This window comes from Scomber japonicus, chromosome 16, assembly GCF_027409825.1.
Source record: "Scomber japonicus isolate fScoJap1 chromosome 16, fScoJap1.pri, whole genome shotgun sequence".
Lineage (NCBI taxonomy): Eukaryota > Metazoa > Chordata > Actinopteri > Scombriformes > Scombridae > Scomber > Scomber japonicus.
Window position 1 is genome coordinate 18949388 of NC_070593.1, and position 23215 is coordinate 18972602.

At 43.7% G+C, this 23215-nt stretch overlaps 1 protein-coding gene across 1 annotated transcript in view; it reads right to left on the minus strand.

Moving 5' to 3' along the window:
- Window positions 1–225: 225 nt before the first annotated feature.
- crim1 (cysteine rich transmembrane BMP regulator 1 (chordin-like)) overlaps window positions 226–23215 on the minus strand; it is a 30896-nt gene continuing 7906 nt past the window's right edge. Inside the window, exons 4-15 of the mRNA XM_053335676.1 lie at window positions 18762–19004; window positions 15091–15270; window positions 12086–12289; window positions 11079–11207; window positions 10547–10700; window positions 7912–8033; window positions 6006–6224; window positions 4594–4809; window positions 3251–3472; window positions 2307–2429; window positions 1398–1576; window positions 226–947 (exon numbers count right to left, since the gene is read on the minus strand). Of these exons, the coding sequence (XP_053191651.1) occupies window positions 753–947; window positions 1398–1576; window positions 2307–2429; window positions 3251–3472; window positions 4594–4809; window positions 6006–6224; window positions 7912–8033; window positions 10547–10700; window positions 11079–11207; window positions 12086–12289; window positions 15091–15270; window positions 18762–19004 (2186 nt within the window). The 3' untranslated portion in view covers window positions 226–752. The remainder of the gene's footprint in view (window positions 948–1397; window positions 1577–2306; window positions 2430–3250; window positions 3473–4593; window positions 4810–6005; window positions 6225–7911; window positions 8034–10546; window positions 10701–11078; window positions 11208–12085; window positions 12290–15090; window positions 15271–18761; window positions 19005–23215) is intronic.

A 23215-nucleotide genomic window follows, 5' to 3' on the forward strand; every position in this document is an offset into this window, starting at 1 on the left:
TAGACACCCATAATAAAAACAAGAGGTGGCCAATAACAACACTACAACTAGTACAAATACTGTAGCAATATACAAAAACTAAGATGGAAACCACACATTCTAAAGCAGAGGTTAGGATCTGGGGTTCTATAAAGCGCTGCTCACTTGTTATGATTTGGCTATTGAACACATTTTCATCCAACTGGATTATCAGTTCCTTTGGCCTCCCTGCTGATGATAATGATTACATCCATGAAGCACAGCTGCATTTGGGGGGGGGGAGCATCCTGTACACCCCTTTATACTACAGCCCAAACCCCTGTCCTAAAGCTTTTTATTTTCTTCTTCTTGCCTCAAAGTTCCAGTTTCGAAGGAGGCAATAATATGCAATGATATTACAATGTTCACAGTCAAAAGTCTGATTCTGACAGAGGAGCCAATGAGGCTGACTCCATCTCTGCGGTAATGCAGAGCGTGGCTATGTCCATTTTTTTTCTGTCCACCTGTCCATCCACCTCCCAGCATCTCACTCCACCCAGTGGCCATGGTAAAGGTCCAGACACAAAAGAATATGGACACATAATAAAAGGAACAGAGGTCGCTTGTTTTGTCTCTTGTTGAGCATCCTCAGTTATACTGTCATACAGAGTGAAGGGTGGGAACGAGGCAGCGCCCAAGGTGTGTGTAATGATACACGAGTCACCATGGATACAGCAGTAAGAGAGAGTGGGAGGTGTCGGACAGCTCTGATCGGCTGAGTTTGAGGGGTGTTATTAGCGTGGCGTCCAGTCGTTGCCCATGCTCAACTTGGCCCTGGGGATGGTCATCTTGTCCCCACAGGGGGAGCTCATTTCTGGAGAGAAGTGGATGATCCCACAGTCGTTCTTCACATTCTGAAATTTGTTCTCCTTGGAGGGCTCCATATAGACCACTGAGTTCTTGTTTACATGTTTCTTCATAATCACCGTCTGGGGAGGAAAAGTTTTAAGATTTGTTAGTTGTTCAGAGTCTTGACAGTTAGTACCGATGAATATCTGCTAAATTATGTTAGGTTGCACTAGTTAGTCATAAAATCTTGACCTTGAAATGAGTCTGTAGCGTGAGAAAATCTCAATTTGTCACACAGCATTTATCAGAAGTTATCTATGTTAGGACTAACATGGACCTTGTTTCCAGTTGAAAGTAAGGGTTAAGAAGTAAGCATGGGGCTACATTAATCCTAACTGAATGACAGCTTTAGCACAGACTGTAGCGGAGGCCGAAAGATCAAGGAGATCTCCTCCTCACCCATCGACAGATTAACGCTGGACACACAGCTATTTGTATGAGAGTGTGTGTGTGTGTGTAATTTAGTACTGTTTTACGCCAGTGCCTCAAAATAATGAGCAGATTTATGTGATCTACAGATAGTTTCTCACCTTCTTTGGTGCGCTGTAGCAGGACATCTGCACCCATTTCTTTTTCTTGTTGATGAGTAATGCCACGATGAGGAAGATGATGATAGCCAGGAGGAGGCCTGCCAGGATCCAGGCAGCTGACTGGTAGATGAGGGCCATCTCTGTTTGGCTGGGGTAGTTCTCACCCAAACCTGGCTCGTCTGTTGGACATATAAAACATTAATATTGGACATCCAACTCAGAACAGAAAGCCCACCTGCCCCCCCAATCCAGTATTTTCAATAGTGAAATCTCTCAATTGCTAAATCTAAATCAAAAAAAGCTCATGCCTCAGCTTTAGCATTTGGCTGATATCCTGCTGCAGTACATACCAGAAAATTGAACACAGGGTTTCTCAAGAGAGATCATGTTTAGCCAATGTCCATTTATCATTATTGTTTGAGTTCAGCATGAGTTACTACACATTTCACTCATTTATCAACACAACCATAACACCCTCCACTAGAATAAACACCCGCTGGTACTGGCAGGGTGATTATGGTAAATGGTAAATGGACTGCATTTATATAGTGCTTTCTAGTTGTCCAACCACTCAAAGCACTTTAGACTACATGCCAACATTCACCCATTCACACATTCATACAGTGCTGGCAGAGGCTGCCATGCAAAGTGCCTTTCACGAACCCACCCACTCACAAACTAATGGCACAGGGTTTAAGAGCAATTTGGGGTTCAGTATCAAGGACACTTCCCCATGCAGACTGGAGGAGCTGGGGATCAACCACCCATTTTAGGATTAGTAGATGACCCACTCTTATTCCTGAAACACAGCCGCCCCAAGGATGCCAAATATTGGGATGAGGTCATTAGAGAATTAAAGGGAATGATGAGGAAAGTGAGTAAGACAGGGATAGATGGGTAAGTTGTTACCTGTTTCAGCAATGATAGGTGGTACAGTGACAGTGGTGATCCACATTGCACTCTCCACTGTGGTAGTGGCCGTTGTCTTTGGGGCGTTGGTAGACACCGTCACTGGCACCGACGTCGTCATTTCTGTTCAGACAGGAATAAGATCCATTACCAATATCACCAGTGTAATGCAAAACATGCCAGACATAGACATGTATAACTGTGAGTTAGTGTATAAACTCCCTGATGTTTCACTTGATAAACTATGTTTATAGGAACAGTCCTCTTAACTTCCACTGTACCGCTTTGTGAAGGCATTACGTAAAAGCTCTGTTTTCCCCTGGGCAAATAACAAAAACAAAGGCCTGGTGAAACAGCTACATATCAGGGTGAACAATGGGAGCCTATGCCGAGGTTTTCCTCTATAGGAAAAGCTGACATTGAGCTTTGCCTTCCTGTGCTCTCACACAGTGAGTGTTGCGGGCCGATTCAGGCGGCAACAGGAAACACGTGTGAATGTGCGGATGCTCTAGGAATGTTTTCGCTCGGAGTGGACTGTGTGTGTATGTCACATGGAATGTTGTCGTGAATGGCCATGTTTGCCTATGTAGCGCCAGAGTGGCTAGGACTAATGAACAAACACATACACACACACTCAGACTGGAAACCAGCATTCGTTCAGTTACTCCCTCTTTTTGACATGTGGCATTATGAATTACAACTTTCCCATCAACAGGCTGTGCCTTGTTTCCGGTGGTACCACTGATTATAAAAAGGATGGCAGTTTTTCAAAACTTTGACAGTTGCTCTCAGTATGTGGAAGTGTTACGTAAAATGGATAAAATATAAACCCCATTTAGTATTCCCAACTAAGATTTAATGCAATAAAAATAAACTTAAGGCAACCTTGGCACAAATACTCATGAAAGCAGCTTTCACTTTCCTGAGTCCACCTAAATACTCACCGAGACAGTGCGGGCAGCACTGGCCCTTGCGTAAGACGGGCACCCTGCAGTTGGCAGCCGGACAGCGCTGTGAGAAACACTGAATAGTGCCGTTGTTGCAGGTGCAGCTGGTGCACGCATTGGCCTTCCAGGAGTCTCCAGCCAGCAGCACGTCTCCATCACTGGTTATGCAGTACTCCTGCAGGCTGTTGTTCACTGGCAGCAAGGGGCTCAGCGTCTCCTCTGTGGTTGCACACAGATATACATAGGGTTAAAATACACAAATGTTAAGGGTTGCATAGTAGGTCATGTCCTAGTTTCTTCTGTCACTAAATATAACTTGGCAATGTAGGGTTTGAACTGTCCAGCTAGTAGAGAAATACAACTTCCAGGAGAAATACCTAGTTTAGTCTGAGTTGTATATAACAACATGGAAAGGCCTCTTGAATTTATCCATGCTGTATAACATCTCAATCCACAAATGTTATTGGGCCTTTAGGGTTGCGTTCAAGATAAGATGCTTTAGTGTATGTTAAACACAAACAGAAGTGATTCCATATGGCATATGTCAGTTCAGTCTCAGGCCTTATCTGTCTCATCAGGTTCCCGGAGGCCTGAGATCTACAGCCTTCTCATGACCAAAGACTTTGTTTGCATGCACACACTGCACTACCCTACTGTACATCATAGGGCCTGTCAGTGAGATGTGTATTATTCCCACATTCTTGGTGACCAGCCCCATATATCAAAGGCTGGCCTCTGACAATCTGCTTTTTTGAAGGGAGATGCAGCGATAAGACAGGCCGGCATTCTCAAGGAGCAGCTCACAGGCGCAGTCATGCATTGCTAATTTGTGGGCCTCATGCTCGGGAGTGCTTGGGATATGTTGTTTCTAAGTGTATGAGAGAGACTTGAGTGTTTGGGTGCAGTTGTAAATAAAATATGTGTGCGGTTTTATGTACGCTTAGACATTTGTGTCAGAGTATATTCCCATAACCGGAGAAACAGCACTGATTCAGTGAGATTAGTTATATTCTTTCCCTTCCCGCAGTAAGAGAGAGATAGATCAGTACCCTCCAGTATGGGCTGTGGGTGAAAGCAGTCCACATGTGCTGCAGCCTGCCTGGAAGATCACTATGTAAACCCAACCGGTCTTGGCTGGTTTCTTTATGAGCCTGTGTGGCTAACATAAAACTGCCTGACGGAGTGCAACATGCAAGACCTTCCAAAACCACATGCTGATAGCACATCCAAAATAGATTTATACTGCTCTACCCATAACCCCTCCTGAGAATATTCAGCCCCTGTTGTTTTTCTTCTGACACTACCCCTGCCTCCCTGTAACCTGGTCTTTTTCAGGATACCTGGGCAAACATGGCAACAGGTGTCCTTGTTCTTGATAGGTGTCTGGCAGAGAGCCGGTGGACAAACTTCAGTGTCGCACAGGACACGTCCCTTCCTGCAGGTGCAGCGTGTGCACTCGTCCAGGTTCCAGGTTTCGCCCTCCACATAAAATTCTCCCCCAGGGGCTCTGCACACCACCATGTCCATCCCCTCTGGTTGACCACTACCTGACTCATCTACAGTAGAAGAGGAGGAGAAAAAAGAAGGGAAATAGTTGTTGTTTTTTTTCCGGTGTCAAATTCACATTCTGGCCTGCTTTCAGTGCCCAACAAATATTCATTCAGCCCATAACAATAACTGTTACATGATGGAGTTAAACAATGACCTCCAGAGAGTAAACAGAGTCATAGGATACTGGTATAAGGATACATGAGAGACCTCTAGCCATTAAAAAGGAGCCTGAGGCAGTATAGGTCAGTGTCCAAGTTGTGTTTTGACACTAATTTAGTTGAAAACATCTTTCTGTCCAATAGAGTAACTGACATCTGCAAAGAGTTAGCATGTTGTCCCCTGACTGCAAAGTGTGTGTAGCTTCTGAAAGTTGTAGACATTCTTTCACTCCTAAATATTTGAACAGCTAACTGAGTCACTCCTCCATAAATATCCCGCGTGAGCTGGAGGTTTGTGGATAAAAAATTGTACGCCACATTTGTAAAGAAACTGACAGAAACTGTGGGGGCAGCTGTGGCTCAGGAGGTAGAATGGGTTGTCTACTAATCAAAAGGTCCATGGATCCCCAGCTCCTCCACTCGTCAAAGTGTTCTTAGGCAAAGATACTGACATGAATGGGAGAGCATTAGAAACATTATACTGCAAAATGCTTTGGATTTTTTAAAAAGTGCTATATTGCTCCTGATCAGCAGGTTGGCACCTTCTGCCATCAGTGTGCAAATGGGTGAATGTCAGCATGTATTGTAGAGTGCTCTGAGTGTTAGTCAAACTAGAAAAGTACTATATAAGTGCAGTCCTTTTGAACAGTAGAGTCCCTCTCAGTCTTTAAGAAAAGACTAAAGACCCAGCTCCATACACCTCCATACCTGATGGACTGAGAACAAAGCATCTGCTTTGTTGTACTCTATGCATTGCCTCTGTGCATTGCATGTTGGCACCAACATCTAATTGGACTATAACTTGGCCAAATGGTGCTTACCCACACTGTTCTCTTCTGACTAGATCCATGCTTGTGTTGCTTACAATTATGACACTGTACTATTATTTTCTCTTCCAATTAAGTTCCCAGATGTCAACAATTAAGTGAGTACAATGTTGTTATATCAGATAAGAATGATCGCCAAAGCAAACTGTAATAATTTGAAATGACCCTTTAACACCAGATACGAAATAAAATCTCTTGTGAATTGAAAAGACATACCCTCACACGTAGGACAACACTGGTCAGGCTTCACAACTGGATGTGGGCAGCTGGGTACAGGACAGGATATGAGCACACACATCTCTCGTCCAGAGTGGCAGTAGCAGTCACGACAGCCATCATGCCAGCTGTCACCTTCCTCGTATCGGTGCCCGTTGGAGGTAAGGCAATAGCTAGGCATCGGGGCCGGGACAGTGGTGCTTGGGACATGACCACTTTCTAGAGACACAAACATGAAAGGCATAGAAGTTATCGGGTGGGGCTAAGGAGTTGTGAAATAGCAGTGTGAACATTCAGAAAACTACATGGTGTGGTAAGGCAAGGAACCTTGTAAAGCCAATGTGGAAATTTCATTAAGCACTTTTATGATTTACAGTAAAACAGGCCAGTGTTATTGTCTTGAATCCAATTTCATTAGAGGCAAAAGTGAAAGCTAAGGGGTTATGATTCCATACACTGGAGCATTTTTGATCTTTATAGCATATTTATATGCCAATAATGAATTTATGAACCAACCACAAATAAAGCTGAATACCTTCCCCATGATTTTCATCACATGAGAAAAAGACAAAAACCACAAACCAAAAATCTTGCTCGGGGCAAACATATACATTACAAAGGGGGCAAGCTGCCAATAACTGGATTCCAGCAATGCATTTAAGTCAGCATGGCTCTTAAAGTTTGTAGGGATTCGCTGGGATCAGAAACAAAAGGTGTTTCTCCATTCAGGCAGATGTTTAGATGTCGCTTATCTTTCATTTCAATCTAAAAACCAAATATATACACAGACACACACAGACAAAAATATCTCCAAAAACAGTTTCCTATTGCTAAATATCTTAACAGTCCACAGAGATACTTATCCAAGACAAGTAAACAGCGGTTTATTTGCAGTAGGTGTTGGTCTGTGTGTGTATGTCTGTTTATGGAGACGTAGAGCCAGATGCACTGATCATCTTACCTCAGCACATTTGAAGCTGGAATATTTATAATACAGCTAAATTGACAAAATAAACACATCACATAAAATGCGGCGCAGCATAAATATGGCATCTGCATACTTGCTTTAAAATCAGGCTTTGAGGGAATCTAATTGAAGCTGCACACAGAGCTCCTGGATAAAGCGACTGTAAATACCAACAAGAACCTAAACAAGCAAACATGAAAGTCTCCACAGCAGCGCAGCAAAAGGTCACAGGAAATCAAAACTGCAGCTTAGAGGCAGAAACTCAACTCTGCTAACAGAGATCATCTGTCTTCTTCTATCCTCTACACTTTTTACTGCTAAATTTAAGATCTTGTAGTAAACTGTAATGAAGTATCAAGCATCATTTAATGTGGATATTTCATCAATATAATATCATATTGGGATGTGTAGGAATGGAAAAATTTAAAGATAACATACCAACAGTATTTCATTTTTAGATTTGTTTTGTACGAGTTGATATTTTGCTGGAGACCGGCAGCACAAGAAAGGTCAAGATCTGGCCACAATCAGCAGGGTTCATGTTTCTAGGGATGCTGAATATCATATCAGGTGGAGTCCAGAATGTAAAGGGTTTCTCCTCCGGGGAGGATGAATCAGCGGATTCAATTTCATGGCAGTCTGATTAGATTGAGCATTTCTTGTTTATAAGTGGAAGTTCTACCCTAGCGGAGGCCTTAGTGGAAAAGTTGAGGGGGTTAACAAATTATTAGGAATTATGCTCTGTGGAGTGGGGCCCATGTGTTTAATATATAATGCTACAGTGTATAAGCATCTGTTGTTTAGTCAGACATTGGTTTTCTGTATTCAATGTCTAAAATGGGCATTCAAATTCATTTTAAACTGTTCTGTTGGGTTAGATGATAAATAAATATACACAGGTGGTTATCCCAAAACTATTGGCACAATATTGATTTTTACCTTTACACATGCAGATGGAGCATCCTTTCCTGTTCTGTCGGTAGCCGTCACTGCAGTGTTTGTCGCAGGTGAAGGGGGGACACTTGACACAGCGGCACATCTCACAGCCATGCTTGTTCCTCCTGCAGGGCCACAAACAAACACGTGTTAGGCGCACACATATAAAAATCATTTAGCCAAAGAGAATACCAGGAAGTAAACAACACCGCCCCTTTGAAGCTCAAGCAGAGTTTAAAATTGCTTCACATTGAGGATATCTCCGAGATGAGCAGAGGTCTGCTTTCATGATAATGTTGTGGTAGAGTGAACGCCAGATGCTCAAGTCCAGTATTATCAACATCTGGACCTGCTTTCCCTTCTCTATATTATCTGCCTTTGAAGAAGGCCAAATAAAAGGCCAACACGTGAGATCCCTGTGGTTTGCACATCATACCAACCAAAAGAGCAATCTAAAGCCAATTCAGATGCTTTCAATTTATCTTGTTGCATCCTTATTGCTCCAAAAGCCTTTGACTCAAGAGTACTGAAAAAGAGCAGTACGACAAGAAATAAGGTACAGTGATTGGGGAGTAGGTAAAGGATAGGTATGGTCAGGTTTACACTGAGGGGTCATTTGTAAATTGAGAGACAATTTCACTAAACTGACTAGGAACAAAACTTGAGTTGGAGCAAAGAGACAAGTGGGGAACAGTATTAGGTGCAGAAAAGGAGAAAGCCAGAAACAGAACAGTTGGGTCAAATGATCTACCTAATAAAACATAGATGAGCAGCGGGAAGATACATTGACAAACCCTAGATGATAGAATTATCTGTACCTGCATTTCTGTCATTTGGTATTTCCTCTCTATCCCTCCCTGTCTCATTCACTCCGTCCCAAACAGCTAGCCTCCTTCTCTGTCCCTCTCTACAGGTAAGTGATGATACCTATTTTATGAAGCAGTGGCCTAGTTAGGTCTAGGTAATTACTCTATTAATCTTCATCTGCCAGGGCAGCATAAATGAAAGAACCCTTGAACCCATGCACACTGCAGTGTCTCATAAAGAGGACAGAGCATGCCAGGCTCAGCAAACAGAGGACCCTATCTATGCTGAAACAGCAATAACGGCTATTGAAACAACATTGTGATGGCTTGGCCAGTGCCTCACTGTACAAATACAGAGACAGAGAGTGCTGCAACCTTAGAGCAAGGCTTTGTTTAAAGATGGTGTGTGGAATGCCAAGCAGCGCTTTGGGCTCCAGGGGGATAGAGGGGCTTCAGAAGGCATTGGGGGCCCCAGCCTTGGGACTGCTGGCTCGGCACAATTTCCAGCGTGCCAAAAACCGTGATGTCCGGAGGAATGCCATTCATGACTGGTCACAATGATGATTTTAGCTATTAAATATGGAAAACACAGCCACCAAATAGCCACCTTGTGTCCCATCTCTAAAAACTCAAGGTAATTCGTAAGAACTACTCTGAGAGCGTCCTTCATCTCAACTGTTTACACAAGAGAGGAGTGTTCAACACATGGTTCACATAGTTTACAAAGTTTACATTCATTCTGCTTTGGTGGCCAGAGTCTTCAGTTTCAGATATGTACGTTACAGTACTCACAGGATGTCATCAATACAACCAGTATAAACAGAGAGATCCTTTGTGCCTTTTGTTTCTTTATGGCGACTGTATGCCTGTGTGAGAAGACAAATCTGCATTGTAAGGCTGGCTAAGTCTCTGAGGATTTCAGACTTCTGAGGCTAGACCTAAACAGCTGCTTATGAAGGCTGAAGCCAGGACTTCCTGCTCCTCTTTTTCCCGCAGGGTGCCCCTCATCCTTTCTCCTCTCCTCTGGCATTCTGCACAGACATATCAGGCCCATCTTGAGCTGCGGCTCCAGAGCATGGTTGAGATACCAGAAGAATCCTAACTGTATACGTTTCATAAAGGATGCTTTTGTCCTGATGTGTTTTTGATCGTTGTTTTGAGACAGATGATGATTTATGAAATGAAAGTGGTGCCTAGGGACCAAGAGTCCCGGTAGAGAGCACTTCCAGATGTTTGATTGGGTTAAATAAGATTAGGAGGAGAGGAGTTGCAGGGGTCGAAGAGGCTTGTATGGACTTCGTAGTGGATTGCTCACACATATATAAGCACAAACACCTCATCGCACAGATTTAGAAACCTGGATTGGCCACCAAGGTAGGCCCTTCGGGTGCCAAACCACTGTTCCAATAGTTTGCTATTATATAGGCACTGGTCTCTGGTCATTACTAAATAACTCCTTATTTTACCTCACCATTTTACATACAGGTGGTGGCTAGAGGAAAACCAAGACCCTTTAACACAGATTTAAAGAGATAACCTCCATTTTCCCAGGAGTAAAGCTCTAGTATTGTTGAAGAAAAAAGGTCCATATTATGTTCATTATGAAATGGATCACCTTTCACTGACATAACAGAATTCTTAAAGATTATTATCCACTTAGACTTTTCCATCTTATAAGTATGTAAGAGCAAAGTGTATAGTTCTCTCATACATCTGTATGTTAAATCACTGACAGCCACAGATCCCTTTGAATAGGCAGAGAACAAAGATAACAAATGAGAAGAGCTGGACTTGGGGGATGTGAAACCCACAGGGTCACTAAGTATACTTACACATATCCATAGGGGCATGTCTTAGTGCAGGTCAAAGGTCGGCACTTGGGCATGGGGATGCTGCACTCGCACACCTCACAGCCAAAATCATCCCTCTCGTATCCCATTGGGCATTGCAGGGAACAATATTTTCCCAGGTCAGGACAGGAGTCATCTGAAAGAGTTGAGGGAGAGGTCATCTGATCATGGGCACAACCATCCATCAAAGGCAAAGGCATGAGTTGCTATGGGGCTGCTCACAGGAACATTCCTGTGACAGAAAACCTTGCAAAGACTGTAGCCATGGACACAAATAAGCTGTGATGAATATGAGTGTGTGCACGCTGCTGTCAAAACCGTTTGGTTTCCAATTTTGTTTTTGACATCAGCATGTGCATACAGGCAAGTACAGCAATGCATGTCTATCACTTCAATGCAAAACTGCAAGAAGCAGCACGCCAGAGGAAACCTATTGTCTCACAAATGTACTCATGCTCCTGCAAGTCAGCCCCTGTTACTATCCCTTTAGGTAAAGATAGGAAAGTGAACTTACTGTTGAGACACTGGCAGAGCAGACATCCATTTTTGTCTTGATGGAAGCCATACGGGCAGTCATTCCCTGACAGGGAGCAGTTTTCCAGGGGAGGACACAGCATGGGGCTAACTGTTTCATAAGAAGGCTCTGGAGAACAAAAACAAAGTGACGAAGAGGGGTTGGGATTTTACATGACAGCACCAACATCCAAAAATAAAAAGGTAGTCATTTTAGACTTTTGTATGTATACTTTTGTATTTTTTTATGCGTGCCCCTCAGGTGTAATACCTCATCTGTGCTTTTTGTGCCAAATGTAATAGCCACCTATTCACACTGCTGTTATTTTGGAGTAAACAGTAATTACAGATAAATGTAGAGCAATTACACCAGGGTGGGTCGCACTGTAAGAGGTATTGTACCTCTCTGTTTTATTATCCTGATCTGTCTCCCATTAATAGGATGTGTGCAAAGAGCATCTTTTGTGAATATAATGTGTCCCCCCCTACATTGAAATCAGGCTTTGAAAATGCCCAGACCCTCTTGAATCAGGGCCAACTGTATTGTGAAGCCGCACAATTTAGGGTCTTTGGGAAAAACACACATAGTGCACACACATACATGCACCATAGCTATTTACCGTCAAACGTCTCTTGCCACGTTCAGTAGGAGGAGCAGCCCAACGAGCTGTAACTAATTATGCTCACAAAAAAAGGATCCACTTCAATTATGCAGCCTTGTGTTAAAAGCATGCCGCAGCCTCACACACACAGGTGGGTCTCATTTTGGCGGGCAAGGGTAATAAAGGAACACAAAGGACCCTGCAGCTTGAAGAATGCTCTGTGGCCTCCCCCTTAATGAGCCCATGCCGACATGGCCTCTGTGGCAAAGCTGCAAGCCACAGGAGCCTCCTTCATGTAGTATGTAGGACAATGTGGAGCTCAAATAAATATGAGCCAAACATGAGTTGTGATAAATATCAAACAAGTGCATTGTACTTTTCCCAGAAGCAATAAAACTCTTTATACCTTCACAGAACGGACAGCATTCTCCTGGGATCTTAACAGGGTTCTGGCAGCTCTGTTTGCAGGCCATGGCTGTGCAGTGTGGTTCCCCATCCACACACTGGCAGAAGGTGCAGTCATCCTCTTTCCACTGCTCCTCATGGGCTCGCAGCTTATTATTCACCCAGCAACTGGCCTTAGTGCTGTCCATCGACAGTAACTCCACGTCTGAGAGGACAAAGGAAGACATATGCATGGTGGGTTAGGGAGTGAAGTGAGAGAAAAGGGGGAGTCTTTAATCTGAATCTTTGCTCAGTCAAATGTTTAGTTTGGTTAAGGCGCATATCACAAAAGGCAGCGTCTCCGGTTTGAAGGCATTAACAGACGTTTGCTACAGGTCATTCCCCTCTCTCTCTTTCCTGTCGGCCTCTATGTCAAACAGTATAAAAGGGAAAAAGCCAAAAAATACATCTTAAAAATAAAAATTATTTGGTTGGCTACCACAAACAGATTTTGAACCCAAATCATTCCCATGTATCTTATATTATGTATTCTACTGTAATTGAGTTACAGAAGAGCAGAGCTGGGTGAAGCAGGATACTCCATGAGGGAGTTAACAAGATGGAGAAACTCCATGTCTTATCTACATATAAGTGGACTGGGGAGAGGTCCCTGGCTTAGTGACAACATGCAAAGGGATTTAAGTTGAAACTAGAAGAGTGCACTCAGTAGAGTGCAGATCTCCACCAGGTGTGTACTGTCAAGATGGCGGCAAAGATAACTAAAACAGGGATTTGTTCATCTTGCATTGTGCCTAACTTTAGTGAATCATAACATAACCGGTGTGGAATTCAACTGCAGATGCTCCGGTTCAGGATGAGGCCACTTATGGATGTTAGTTTTTGAGCCATGACCAAGGCCAAAATGTGGTTTGCAACAGACTACTGTAGGTAAACCTTGTTTTTAGCCTAGCCGCACACACAAACACAACCAAATGCACGAGCCCCTCCAGGTTCATGCCTGGCAGAGATAAGAAGACAGATGAGGTTTGGAATTTGGCTGTGTTCCTCTAGAGAGAAATTTGTTAGCCTAATTAAAAACACAGCAAGGGTGTTGACATTCATAAGTGCCTGTCCCTGCAGTGTCAACTCCCTTCTTGACTGAAAGCTTGAACTCATCCATGCAAGTTTCTTTTGTGACCCTGAAGGTCAAAGGCCAGGTCAGAGTTTGATACTATAAATTTTACTCCAAAGAAAAGAAAGCACATTTAAAAAATTAAGATCTGTAGCCATTAGTCTTAAGTAGGAACCATAAAGTTTGGGACAGTTTAAGAGTCAAACTGGGAAGCCATTCTGCTCAGCTTGAGGTAACGTCAGATGCCTGAGACCTGTTCTGGGAACATTTTTTTCATGTTTTTAAGATTTACTATAAACAGTTTTAATTGTTTTTGCTAAACTGTTTATTGGTAACAGAGGCAAGTTAGAGGGTGGTCTAAGCATTTTCTGTGTGTCATTGTGAAACAAAGGTGTGTACATATTTTTGTGTGTTTATGTGTTTGGTATGGCTTACCGAATGTGTGTCAGAGGGAGAAAAGGTGCTGTGTACTGTGCACAGGAATCTTTTTGCCCTATGTGATCCCAGCTGAGTTTTGGCTGCTGAGGTTCTAGCCATCTGGCTGCGATTACCTGAACAACTCTCTCCTGTTCTCTCCTTACTATGTACACCTCATGCATGCTTCACTATTATCCTTACAATGAAACTTTAAAGGGTCACCCCAGGATTTTAGTATTTCACTTCCATTAAGTTTGGGGACAGAGTAATAGGAGAATGGTTTGAAACTGACGGAACAGAAGTACACATTACCATGACTATTCATCTATGGTACAGATCAGACTCCAAAACCTAGGATCCTACACTTTCCATGATGAAACTTGATGGTCCATTTTTTTGACTGCTACAGTAAATGCTCCACTATGTTAATATGCTAATTGCTAACTTTGTCTGATGTTTGGTGCTGGGGAGACAATGTACAGTGTCTTTTAGATCTTTTTTGGCTGAAAACAGCTATACCCCCTGCTGCTGCTGCTGGAAACACACTTGATGAGGGGGGTGAAAGTGAAACAAAACAGTATTGTGTTTACCCATAAAATCCCAACAATGAGCTGGAAGATGCTAAATGATCCATAGGGCAGAGGGGAACTGCAAAACCAGGTGATAATACTATGTGGGTTCATCACTACAAGCAACCTCTTTCACATTACATGTAGCCTTTTTGATCAAATGTCAAGGTAACCTATACATCTCTCAATCCACATTAAGAGTACAGTTTAAATTCTCCAGAGTAGTAAGTAAAAGCAGCTTTCCATGAGAAAAAGATGAAAGCATTCCACTCCATCTAAATGCCTGCACATTCCAGGTGTACCTCCAACATTGACTCAACAAGTTCTCCTCTGCAGTCTTGCTCTTGTCTTCATCCCTCTCTTTCATGCGCCCGTTCAACTTTAGCCACGCTGGCAGAGGCCAAGCCTGGCTGCCATCTCCATCCACTGGCTTCTAAAAGACTGTAATGTGGTTGCCATATGCGCTGCAACCCCATTTCTTTAACAATCCTAAGTGCACATATCAGAGCTCCCTACCTGGCTTTGAGCACATGTGTTTTTGCAAGAGGGCCCCCCCCATTAAGCCAGAGCCAGATATCACAAAGTGAGGCTGGTGCGCCTCTTGTATGCCAGGTATGTTAACAACTGTGGAAGCTAGTTATGTGAGGAAACCATTAAGGTAGGGTCAATGGAGGTAAGTGTCAGTGAAGGTAGGTTTTGATATCTCCTCTACCTCTCCTGCATCAACTTTCCACTCTTCCAGATTGCTACACAGGCCTCTCTGTCACATCACCAGCTGCTTAAATCTAATTAGTATCAATCAGGATATTTATATTTAAGGGTCCATGATAATGCTATATATTTCTGATCTAAAAAAACATGATAAAATGTGCAAGCATCACAGTATAGAACAAAGATTAATGAGTGTACCTATGCAGACAGGGCAACACTCGCCCTCAGGAATGTAGAAGTTTTCACAGTCCAGCTCAGCGCACTCTGCCTTGGAGCAGAAGGAGATTCCTCCCCGACACTGACACAGCCAGCAGGGGTCCATGCGGTACACTTCCCCCTCTGAGAACTCCTTCCCATTGTGGACACACTTGGGAGAGACTGAGAAGAAGAAGAAGAAGCAGAAGAAGAAGAAGCAGAAGAAGAAGCAGAAGAAGAAGAAGAAGAAGAGGGAGAAGGAAAAGAAGAATCAGACAGATGCTGTCAACCTTAAAATGAACTCCATGTGGGAATGATAATGCCTTACACACTGCGGTTTAGGAATGAGAGCACCCTGCTCTGTCAGGTGTCTATCACATTTGGCAGAGATTAGCACCACAGATTGTGCCCATGACTATATGACAGAAAAATGCGGTTTTCATCACAAATGTCAACCTCGATCAGTGCAAGAATGTCCCAACTGTATACAGTCAATTACAAATGTGTAAACATCCATTCATTTTCCACTATTGATGGAAATGTTTATCGGAACCAAATGGTGCCGAAGCAGACACTGAGGTTAAGCCCGTGGGGTGGAATGGCATTTATCAGACAATAAAGCCAAGTTGATGAGGAGGAATTTCACAGGGATCTATCAAGCCTTGAAAAGGCGTTGGACTCTTGCAGTGCAGAGTAAAAGAAAACAGTAGTGGGTCTGAGGATTTGGCAGAATATGGGCTCAGTGTGCTGGTGGCAGGTGGAGGGAATCAATGCATGTCTGCCTTTCCAAAAAGCATCCAAGCCCTTTTAACCTCTTTTAGCTCTGTTCCCCGTATTATGAAATAAAACGAGCTTACTGTAGTTACACAACCTTTGGAAAACCGAGGTCTGGTCTTGTGTATAAACAACATGCAGTAAAGCCTGAATACAGACAGGAACATTTTGACCTGACAGTGTGTGAACCAGGACATGAATGTGCATGTGCTTGTGTGTGTAAGTCTGTGTGAGTACTATAAAAGAAAAAAACAAAACAAAATGAAATGAAAGCAGAAAAATACTAATAATCGTAAACTCAGTTGCAATTTCTAAAAAGTGAAACAAACATGATTAATTGTTTAAATTAATGAAAGGAACAGGAAAATTACAGCATAACATGACGGTGGTGATACTGGATTACTCATCCAATTATACCATAGTGGTTTGGGTGAGTCATCATTATAAGATCTTACTTAACCACACACTAACTTCTCATCAAACACATCCCAACATGAGGGAAGTGAGGCAATGTGGTTACATAAGCAAGTCTCCAGACTCATTGAGGGGCAGCTATACTAGTTAGGTTGATAAATGTATTGCACAGATGCAAGCACATGTGTAGCTAGTGATTTCTATATACATGAGAACAGCATCTGTATGCCATACCTTTGAGTACAGACTCAAAGTGTCTGCACCGATGACCCCATGCCTCTGAACAACCAGCGCTGCACTCTAATACAAAGCAGGTGGGCTAACTGAGTTGAAAGTAGTGGGGGATTTGTTGATCTTTTATTCTCTTCCCTGCCATCTTTCTGTGCCATTCTTCCAAGTTTTTCCTCTCTCATTCAGTATTCCTGCCATACTGCTTTGCGTGCAGCAAAACCAAGCAGAGAAAATGCAATAAGCACTTTAGCTGGCTGAAATCAAAAGGCACGACAACGTTTTTTAACGCTCACAGAAGCAATAGGAAGTCACATGAGGGGATGCTCACATGTGATTTCCGCAGTGTTTGTTAATGGTAATCCCTAAAACAACTTGCGGCACAGAGTCTAAATTCCAGTCATGCTTTGTGATGTTCAGTCTTCTCTAAATTGAGGTGAAGATTGGATGTGGAGATGGATGGGCCATAAAACACTGGTCCTAAGCCTGCCTAAATCATTCAAAATGGACTGTCATACTGGTGCTTGTTGTGGTTTACAGGCAAATAAAGCAAACCACTGTGGTAAACATGTCTTTTTCCAAGACAAGACTAATGATAGGATTAATCATCATCAACTTTACAGTGATGCTGTTCAGCAGTTCATGATATCAAATGACAATGTAGAAATATGAGCCTGATTTATGTAACTAACACAACCACTCATCAATCTCTGAGGGCATGGTTGTTGCGTGTTTATAACAAACTCAAACTGAGCTCCCTGAGAACCATTAGAGTGGTGATCTCAGCCTTCTTGCTTACCACCGGTGTAAATCTCAAATGAACATGTGCAGCACTAAATGTACTCTGCATCCAGGACTGACAACAGGGAACATATGTAGAATACGAGCCAGATGAAGTGTTGATAAACAGCAGACCACAGCTAAACAGAATCAAACCGGATCATCTGTAACATCAGATGACATCAGGTCAGGATGGCGCTGCCAGGTTTGCTCTGCCACCCAGATACAGTCCTCCTCCAGCCAACAGTGGAAAGAGTCTTTCGTTGATGGAGGCCAAAACACACAGGTGGGGCTTATTGTCACTGCACACACTGACCCTGACTAAATATGAGCACACAGCCAAGTGGGCAATGGAAACAAATTAATCAGTCCAAGTCTGACACACAGAGACAATGGGGGGGCCATGTTAAAGTGTGTGTTCCATTAGAGGATAGGTAAGGCATTTAAAAGCGACTTAGACTTTATATGTAGAAGTTAAAGTATTTGTAGCTTTAGAGGCCTCTGCAGGAACGGACAGTGCGTGTCCTTGTCCGTGTCCCTGTCTGTGGAGCTTTCTGACACGGCGCGCAGTCATGCAGGCCTAACGGACAGTAGGGGCAGCACAAAAGGCATCAAGCCCCAGGCCCAAAGAGCAGCAGACACTTGTTATCAAAACACTGATCCCATGGCCCCCACGGCTGCCATTCAGCCCCCGCCGGCCTGCCGGACTCGATTACCCTCCCCACTGGCAGAATGGAGCACATAAAAAGCATTCCCATCAATGAACTGTTGAACCTTTTCCCTTTGGACGTGTGACCAGACAGGAACCCTTTGACACTGCACTTCTGTTGAGCAAATTCATAGCCTAAGCACTTTTCTGGTCACTGGGCTTGTTAAGTCCATTAATTCCGGGACACGGCACTCATTTATACATGTGGAGGGGCCAGAATGGGAATTTGTTCTGTTGGTAAAACAGCGAATATTTGTTGGGAGCACAGAGTAAACAGACCAATACCACAGGTCCCCTCCCTGCCTTCCTGACTCTCCTGGTTGCCTTTGCCCTACAAAAGAGAGCACTGAAGTCTCTCTGTATGTGATCAATATCTTTCCCCTTGTTTCTTCTGTCCCTTTCTTACCAGGTAGGTAAATGGTGCAGGAGTGTATTTCAACAATCACAATCTAATTTGAAAACCAATTATGTTTAATCTCCTTTCAGGAAATAGGAAATATTTGCGAATACACCCTTGAAAAATGTCTTTGAACCATGGTCTTAACCCTGGGAGGCATCGGCTCAGCCTGATAAACAGCCCAACAGTAATTATCCAATCAGCAACTTTCCTTTTCATCTGTGGACATTAGTCAGCAGGGAGGAAAGTGTTACTCCGAGGAAAATAACTGCTTCCTCCAAGGCGATGAATCTCACACCAGCTGTGCCATAGCTACCCCCAGTGGGAGACCAATCGAAACAGATTGTGTAGCGTGCAGTTCCGTGCAATCACCTTTCTGGCATTCAAAGACATCACAGCAGTCTCCTGGCTGTCCGCTGGCTTGGCTGAGTGGCACGGCACGCTGTCCGCTGGGGCACTGGGGCTTGTGGCAGGCGCTGAGGTCGCAAGTGCACTGCGGCGGTAGGGAGGGGCAGCAACCAGCAGGGGGGGTGTAACTCTTGGTCAGAACTGAGCCCTTAGGGCAGGAGGGCACCTGCAGTTCTGGACATGTCACCCCGGCACACCTCAGCTCCTCTGAAACAAACAGACATAGAAGTACACACATAATCAGATACAGGTGGGAATGCAGCACACAGTATTGGTGAAAAAAATGGGATAGACACAACTTTTTTCATCTGTCTAATTTTTCCTCTCCTTTCTTTAGAATTCCATAACACCACCTTCAACCGCTTTATGTTCTGACAGTGCCCACAGTGTTCCCCTAAAAGCAGGAGGGTTTTTTCTGTGCTTGTTTAAGTGTGTGTGTTTATGTGTGTTTGTGTGTGTGTGTGTGTGTGTGTGTGTGTGTGTGTGTGTGTGTGTGTGTGTGTGTGTGTGTGTGTAGGCCGCCTCCTCGTCATGTCAGTTGAGCCACTTTGGAACAGCACTACTCGTGTTACGGTCTAAAAGCTGAGTTCACACAGCCACCCAACACAAACTCTGTGCACAGTCATCAGATCTCCACTTCAGTCCGTGACAGCTTTACAGCATCCTGTCAGAGAAGTGAGAGCGGCGCTCTAGACACGACAAGGCTATCCGCATATCCTGTCTACGGGGCTCTGATCCCACCCAGCCTGGCTCACAATCCAAACAGACCCTCACGTTCTAAAACCAGCCATTAATACCAGCCAACTTTCAACAGAGATGCTCTTCTTGTCAGAGTAGAATCTCCCCTTTACTTGGCATACCAGCAAGTGTTTGTCTATACATTTGCCAGAGCCAACATAATAGCTCTGATACCCCTTGTTAGGAGGGAAAGGGGTGCAGGGGTACTGGAAATCTGAGAAAAGGGGCTCAGGGGTGTATTTTGGAGTCTGTACAGGAAAAGAAAAGTGGAAGGCCCCTCTGTACCGACATTGTATGAGAACAGTAGCTACCTTACAAAGATTGGATTACCCAAACCAAAAGGATGTGTTTATTTTGGTTCTCAGTGTCACCGCAATGTATTCATGCAGACAGAAGAGAGGGGTTGGGGAGCACAGACTCATGTCCTGTCCTATAATTGTCAATCACTAAGTAATTTCCCAGATCCCCTGCAGAAAGCACAGTAGATACACACTTTGTAGCACTTTGACAGCTGAGAAGAAGACTGGAAAGGCGGCTTAGCTAGCACCCAGGGATGATGGATAAGAATGAGAAAAATCTGGTAATTACCCATCAAATTTAAATCCTCACTGACATTTAAAGGAGGAAACACGTCAAGAAAAGGTTACTTTAAAAGAAAATTATGGTAAGTGGATTATGATTTAGTGTTGAGGAATACTAGACAATCTTTGCATACATCTGGTTTTTGAGGATAAGAAATGATACAGGCTAGTGTTGCGTAACAGTTCTTGGGGTTTTGGTAGTGTTTCCAGAAGCTGTTGTTGATGGTCTTCCCAGACTGGTGCTCTCTCTCAGTCTCCACAGCGCAACACGATTCTCTCTGAGGATGTGCCTCATCCCTGACATTTGAAGACCTGTAAATGGATCCTTCTGGGATTTGCCAACATATGGGGAAACTGAACTGGTGTGCAGTTCGGGGTCCAGACCCCTGATCCCCCTGATTGATGGTTCTGCTCTGCTAGTCCCTTAACTCCTGAGCTGGACCTCAGAATCATACTGTATTATCCTCATCCATTCCAGCTCTTTAAGGTGAGCTCCCTGGTTTGATATGATTCTGCCATTGCATTTAAGTAGCTGTTTGATGTCTACCTGAGCTAGAATTAACACAGAGGCTGTGACTGTTGCATTTAAGTGGGTGGGGGTAACACTTCTGACAGATTAAATTGAGGATAAGGGAAACGTTGAATTTTTCTGGCTCCAGATAAATAGAGCAGGAGTGTGAGGTATCTGTACTGTACTGTTTATTCAAGCAACCTGGGAACAGTGAGGACCGCCACAAAGCTCTCATTGATAAACTCTGAAGCTGAATAGTGTCATAGAAAATGAGAGTAAAACCCCTCATTTAAGGGAGGCTACAACCCTTTTAACAGTTTTTGGCCTAATTCCTATGGTGGAGTTAAATAAACTTCAGTTGGAAGCTCTGATTGGCAAATGTTTTACTTCAAATGAAGTCTAACACAGTCTGCTGCTGCTCAGTTGAAGACTAGCTTTGCATATGAAAACCTAGTGCTGTTAAAAAAAAAGCCATAGAAATTGCTCTGGGATGATCTTGCACAACGTTCTGCACTGAAAAACACTTTCAATGTATTGTATGCGTCCTAGAGAAAGCTGATTACTCTTTCAGTTGTGATAATGGCTGGGGTTAGAGTGCGCTGGGAAAAGCAGCTGGCAGACACACTATTGTCATTTAAATTAACAGAATTGTATCCATTCGTGGAAATGGTCCAACCCTTGCAGGTCCAATTAATATAATTTTCTGGCTGGCCCATTTGTAAGCATAACAGAGGACAGAAAAAGTCAGCAGCAAATGGATTTTATCCTGAGCTGTTTGTGTTCTATCTCTGAGCATAAATGGCTGTAATTAGTGAGTCAGCGACCACAAAACCAATCTTCGTATCACAATGGTGGCCATACTCCAGCTTGCATGAGCACAATAGGCCTGATTTAGTATGCTTGATAAATTCCCTCTGCAGATTAGGCAACATGTGTTTCTTTTACAACTGCAAGATAGCAAAGGATAGAAAAACTTTGACCTCTACACACAATCTGCAAAAATATACAGTCACCCACCCAAACACACAGTCACACTCACACTCACACACACACACAAACACACCTGACGTTGGTGTGCAAGAGGTGGGTTAGGGAAATTGCTTCATTACCACAGAATGGACTCTTTTGTAAACAATGCCTATTTCTGGCACCTCAGCAGATCATTGAAGAAAGAAAACACCTCCTTTCTAAATGGGTTTTTTCTTCACTTCAAGCCTGGGTACAAGGAGCACAGTCTTTCCCCGAACCAGAGCGGCTCGGCCAGGCAGAGGAGGCTGTGTTGACAGCCTGAGTTTACTCATGGAAAAAGCGCACAATGTGAGTTCTGTTCACCGACTGACTTTGGAAGCAAGTCAGCGGAGAACAAAGCTGTCTCAGTCCAGCTGCCCTCCATGGGTTTCTGGTCTGTCCTCAGGTTTTATAAAGTTGCTCTAAGGGACACATCAGGGCCGTCTCTCACGTAAATCTGCGGGGGCCTGGACCTGTGCCCACCAGCAGTTACAGATGAGAAAGTCAGCACTGTTCACTGTGTGTATCAGCGTATGTGAGTAGGACCATGAAGCAGGTCTGGGAGGGGATCCAGGCTAAAAGGCACAGACAGGTTCACCAGGAAGAAACGCGTGGTGGGAACTTCACACCGTGGTCAGAAGCTTGAGGTAGTTGGGCAGGCAGAAGCCAGCAGGCAGTGCTGCCTGCACGTGATCTCAGTGTCCTAAGCAACACCACTGCAGCTGTGAATGAGCATGTTTGGGTGAGGTAATGTGAGTCCACATGTAGGTGCACACGTAGACGTATTCATGTATACATTTGTGTGTATGTGCATAACAAGTGTAGCTTACATAACACGTGTGCATTCCATGAATACACACCCTTTCCTTGCTGTCAGATCAATAAGATTAGGTCATTGTCAGTGAGTGACAGGGCCTGATCCTGACAAAGACCAACACTATGCATGGTCTGTCACAATATCACAAAATGCACATGAAAAAGGTAAACATGCTCCAGGATATTGTACGTAAAGTAGTGAAAATCAAAACTGAACAGCTGTCACGTGTACAGTTCCTCAGTGGACACTGTGCCTAAAAAGAAAGAAATCAGGCCTCATTTGTAGCAAATGCAGAAAACAAGTCTATGTGAGACCAGTGGTGTAGACAGCTGTTGAATCAATTGTAGATGAGGCAGTTGAGTTATGTATGGATTTTGGCCACAGAGATCAGTTCCTTTTTAGGGAAAAAAGAAAAAGAATCGTCGACAATAGGAAAATTAGGTCTGGGAACAACATGAGCTGGCTTCAGCTGCAGTTGGGGTCTTTGATTTGTTAATGGCTATGGTTGGGTCAATGAGCTGAGGTTTTAGGCATATATTTACTGAATGGAGTGAAAGTTAGAGCTGGACATGCAGGAATTGTTTAAGGCTTCACGTGTGTGTCTTGGCTTTTCCTGCTGGCCTAATCCTGGATGGTTTGGTTAGCGGCTGACCAAGAGTAGTGAGTGGGTTGACAGCAATCCCAGTGTGCCCTTGTGCCCTTAAGGGAAGTTCTTTGTTTCAATCACCACACAAGATTTTTCTTTCTTCTGTGAAATCACTAC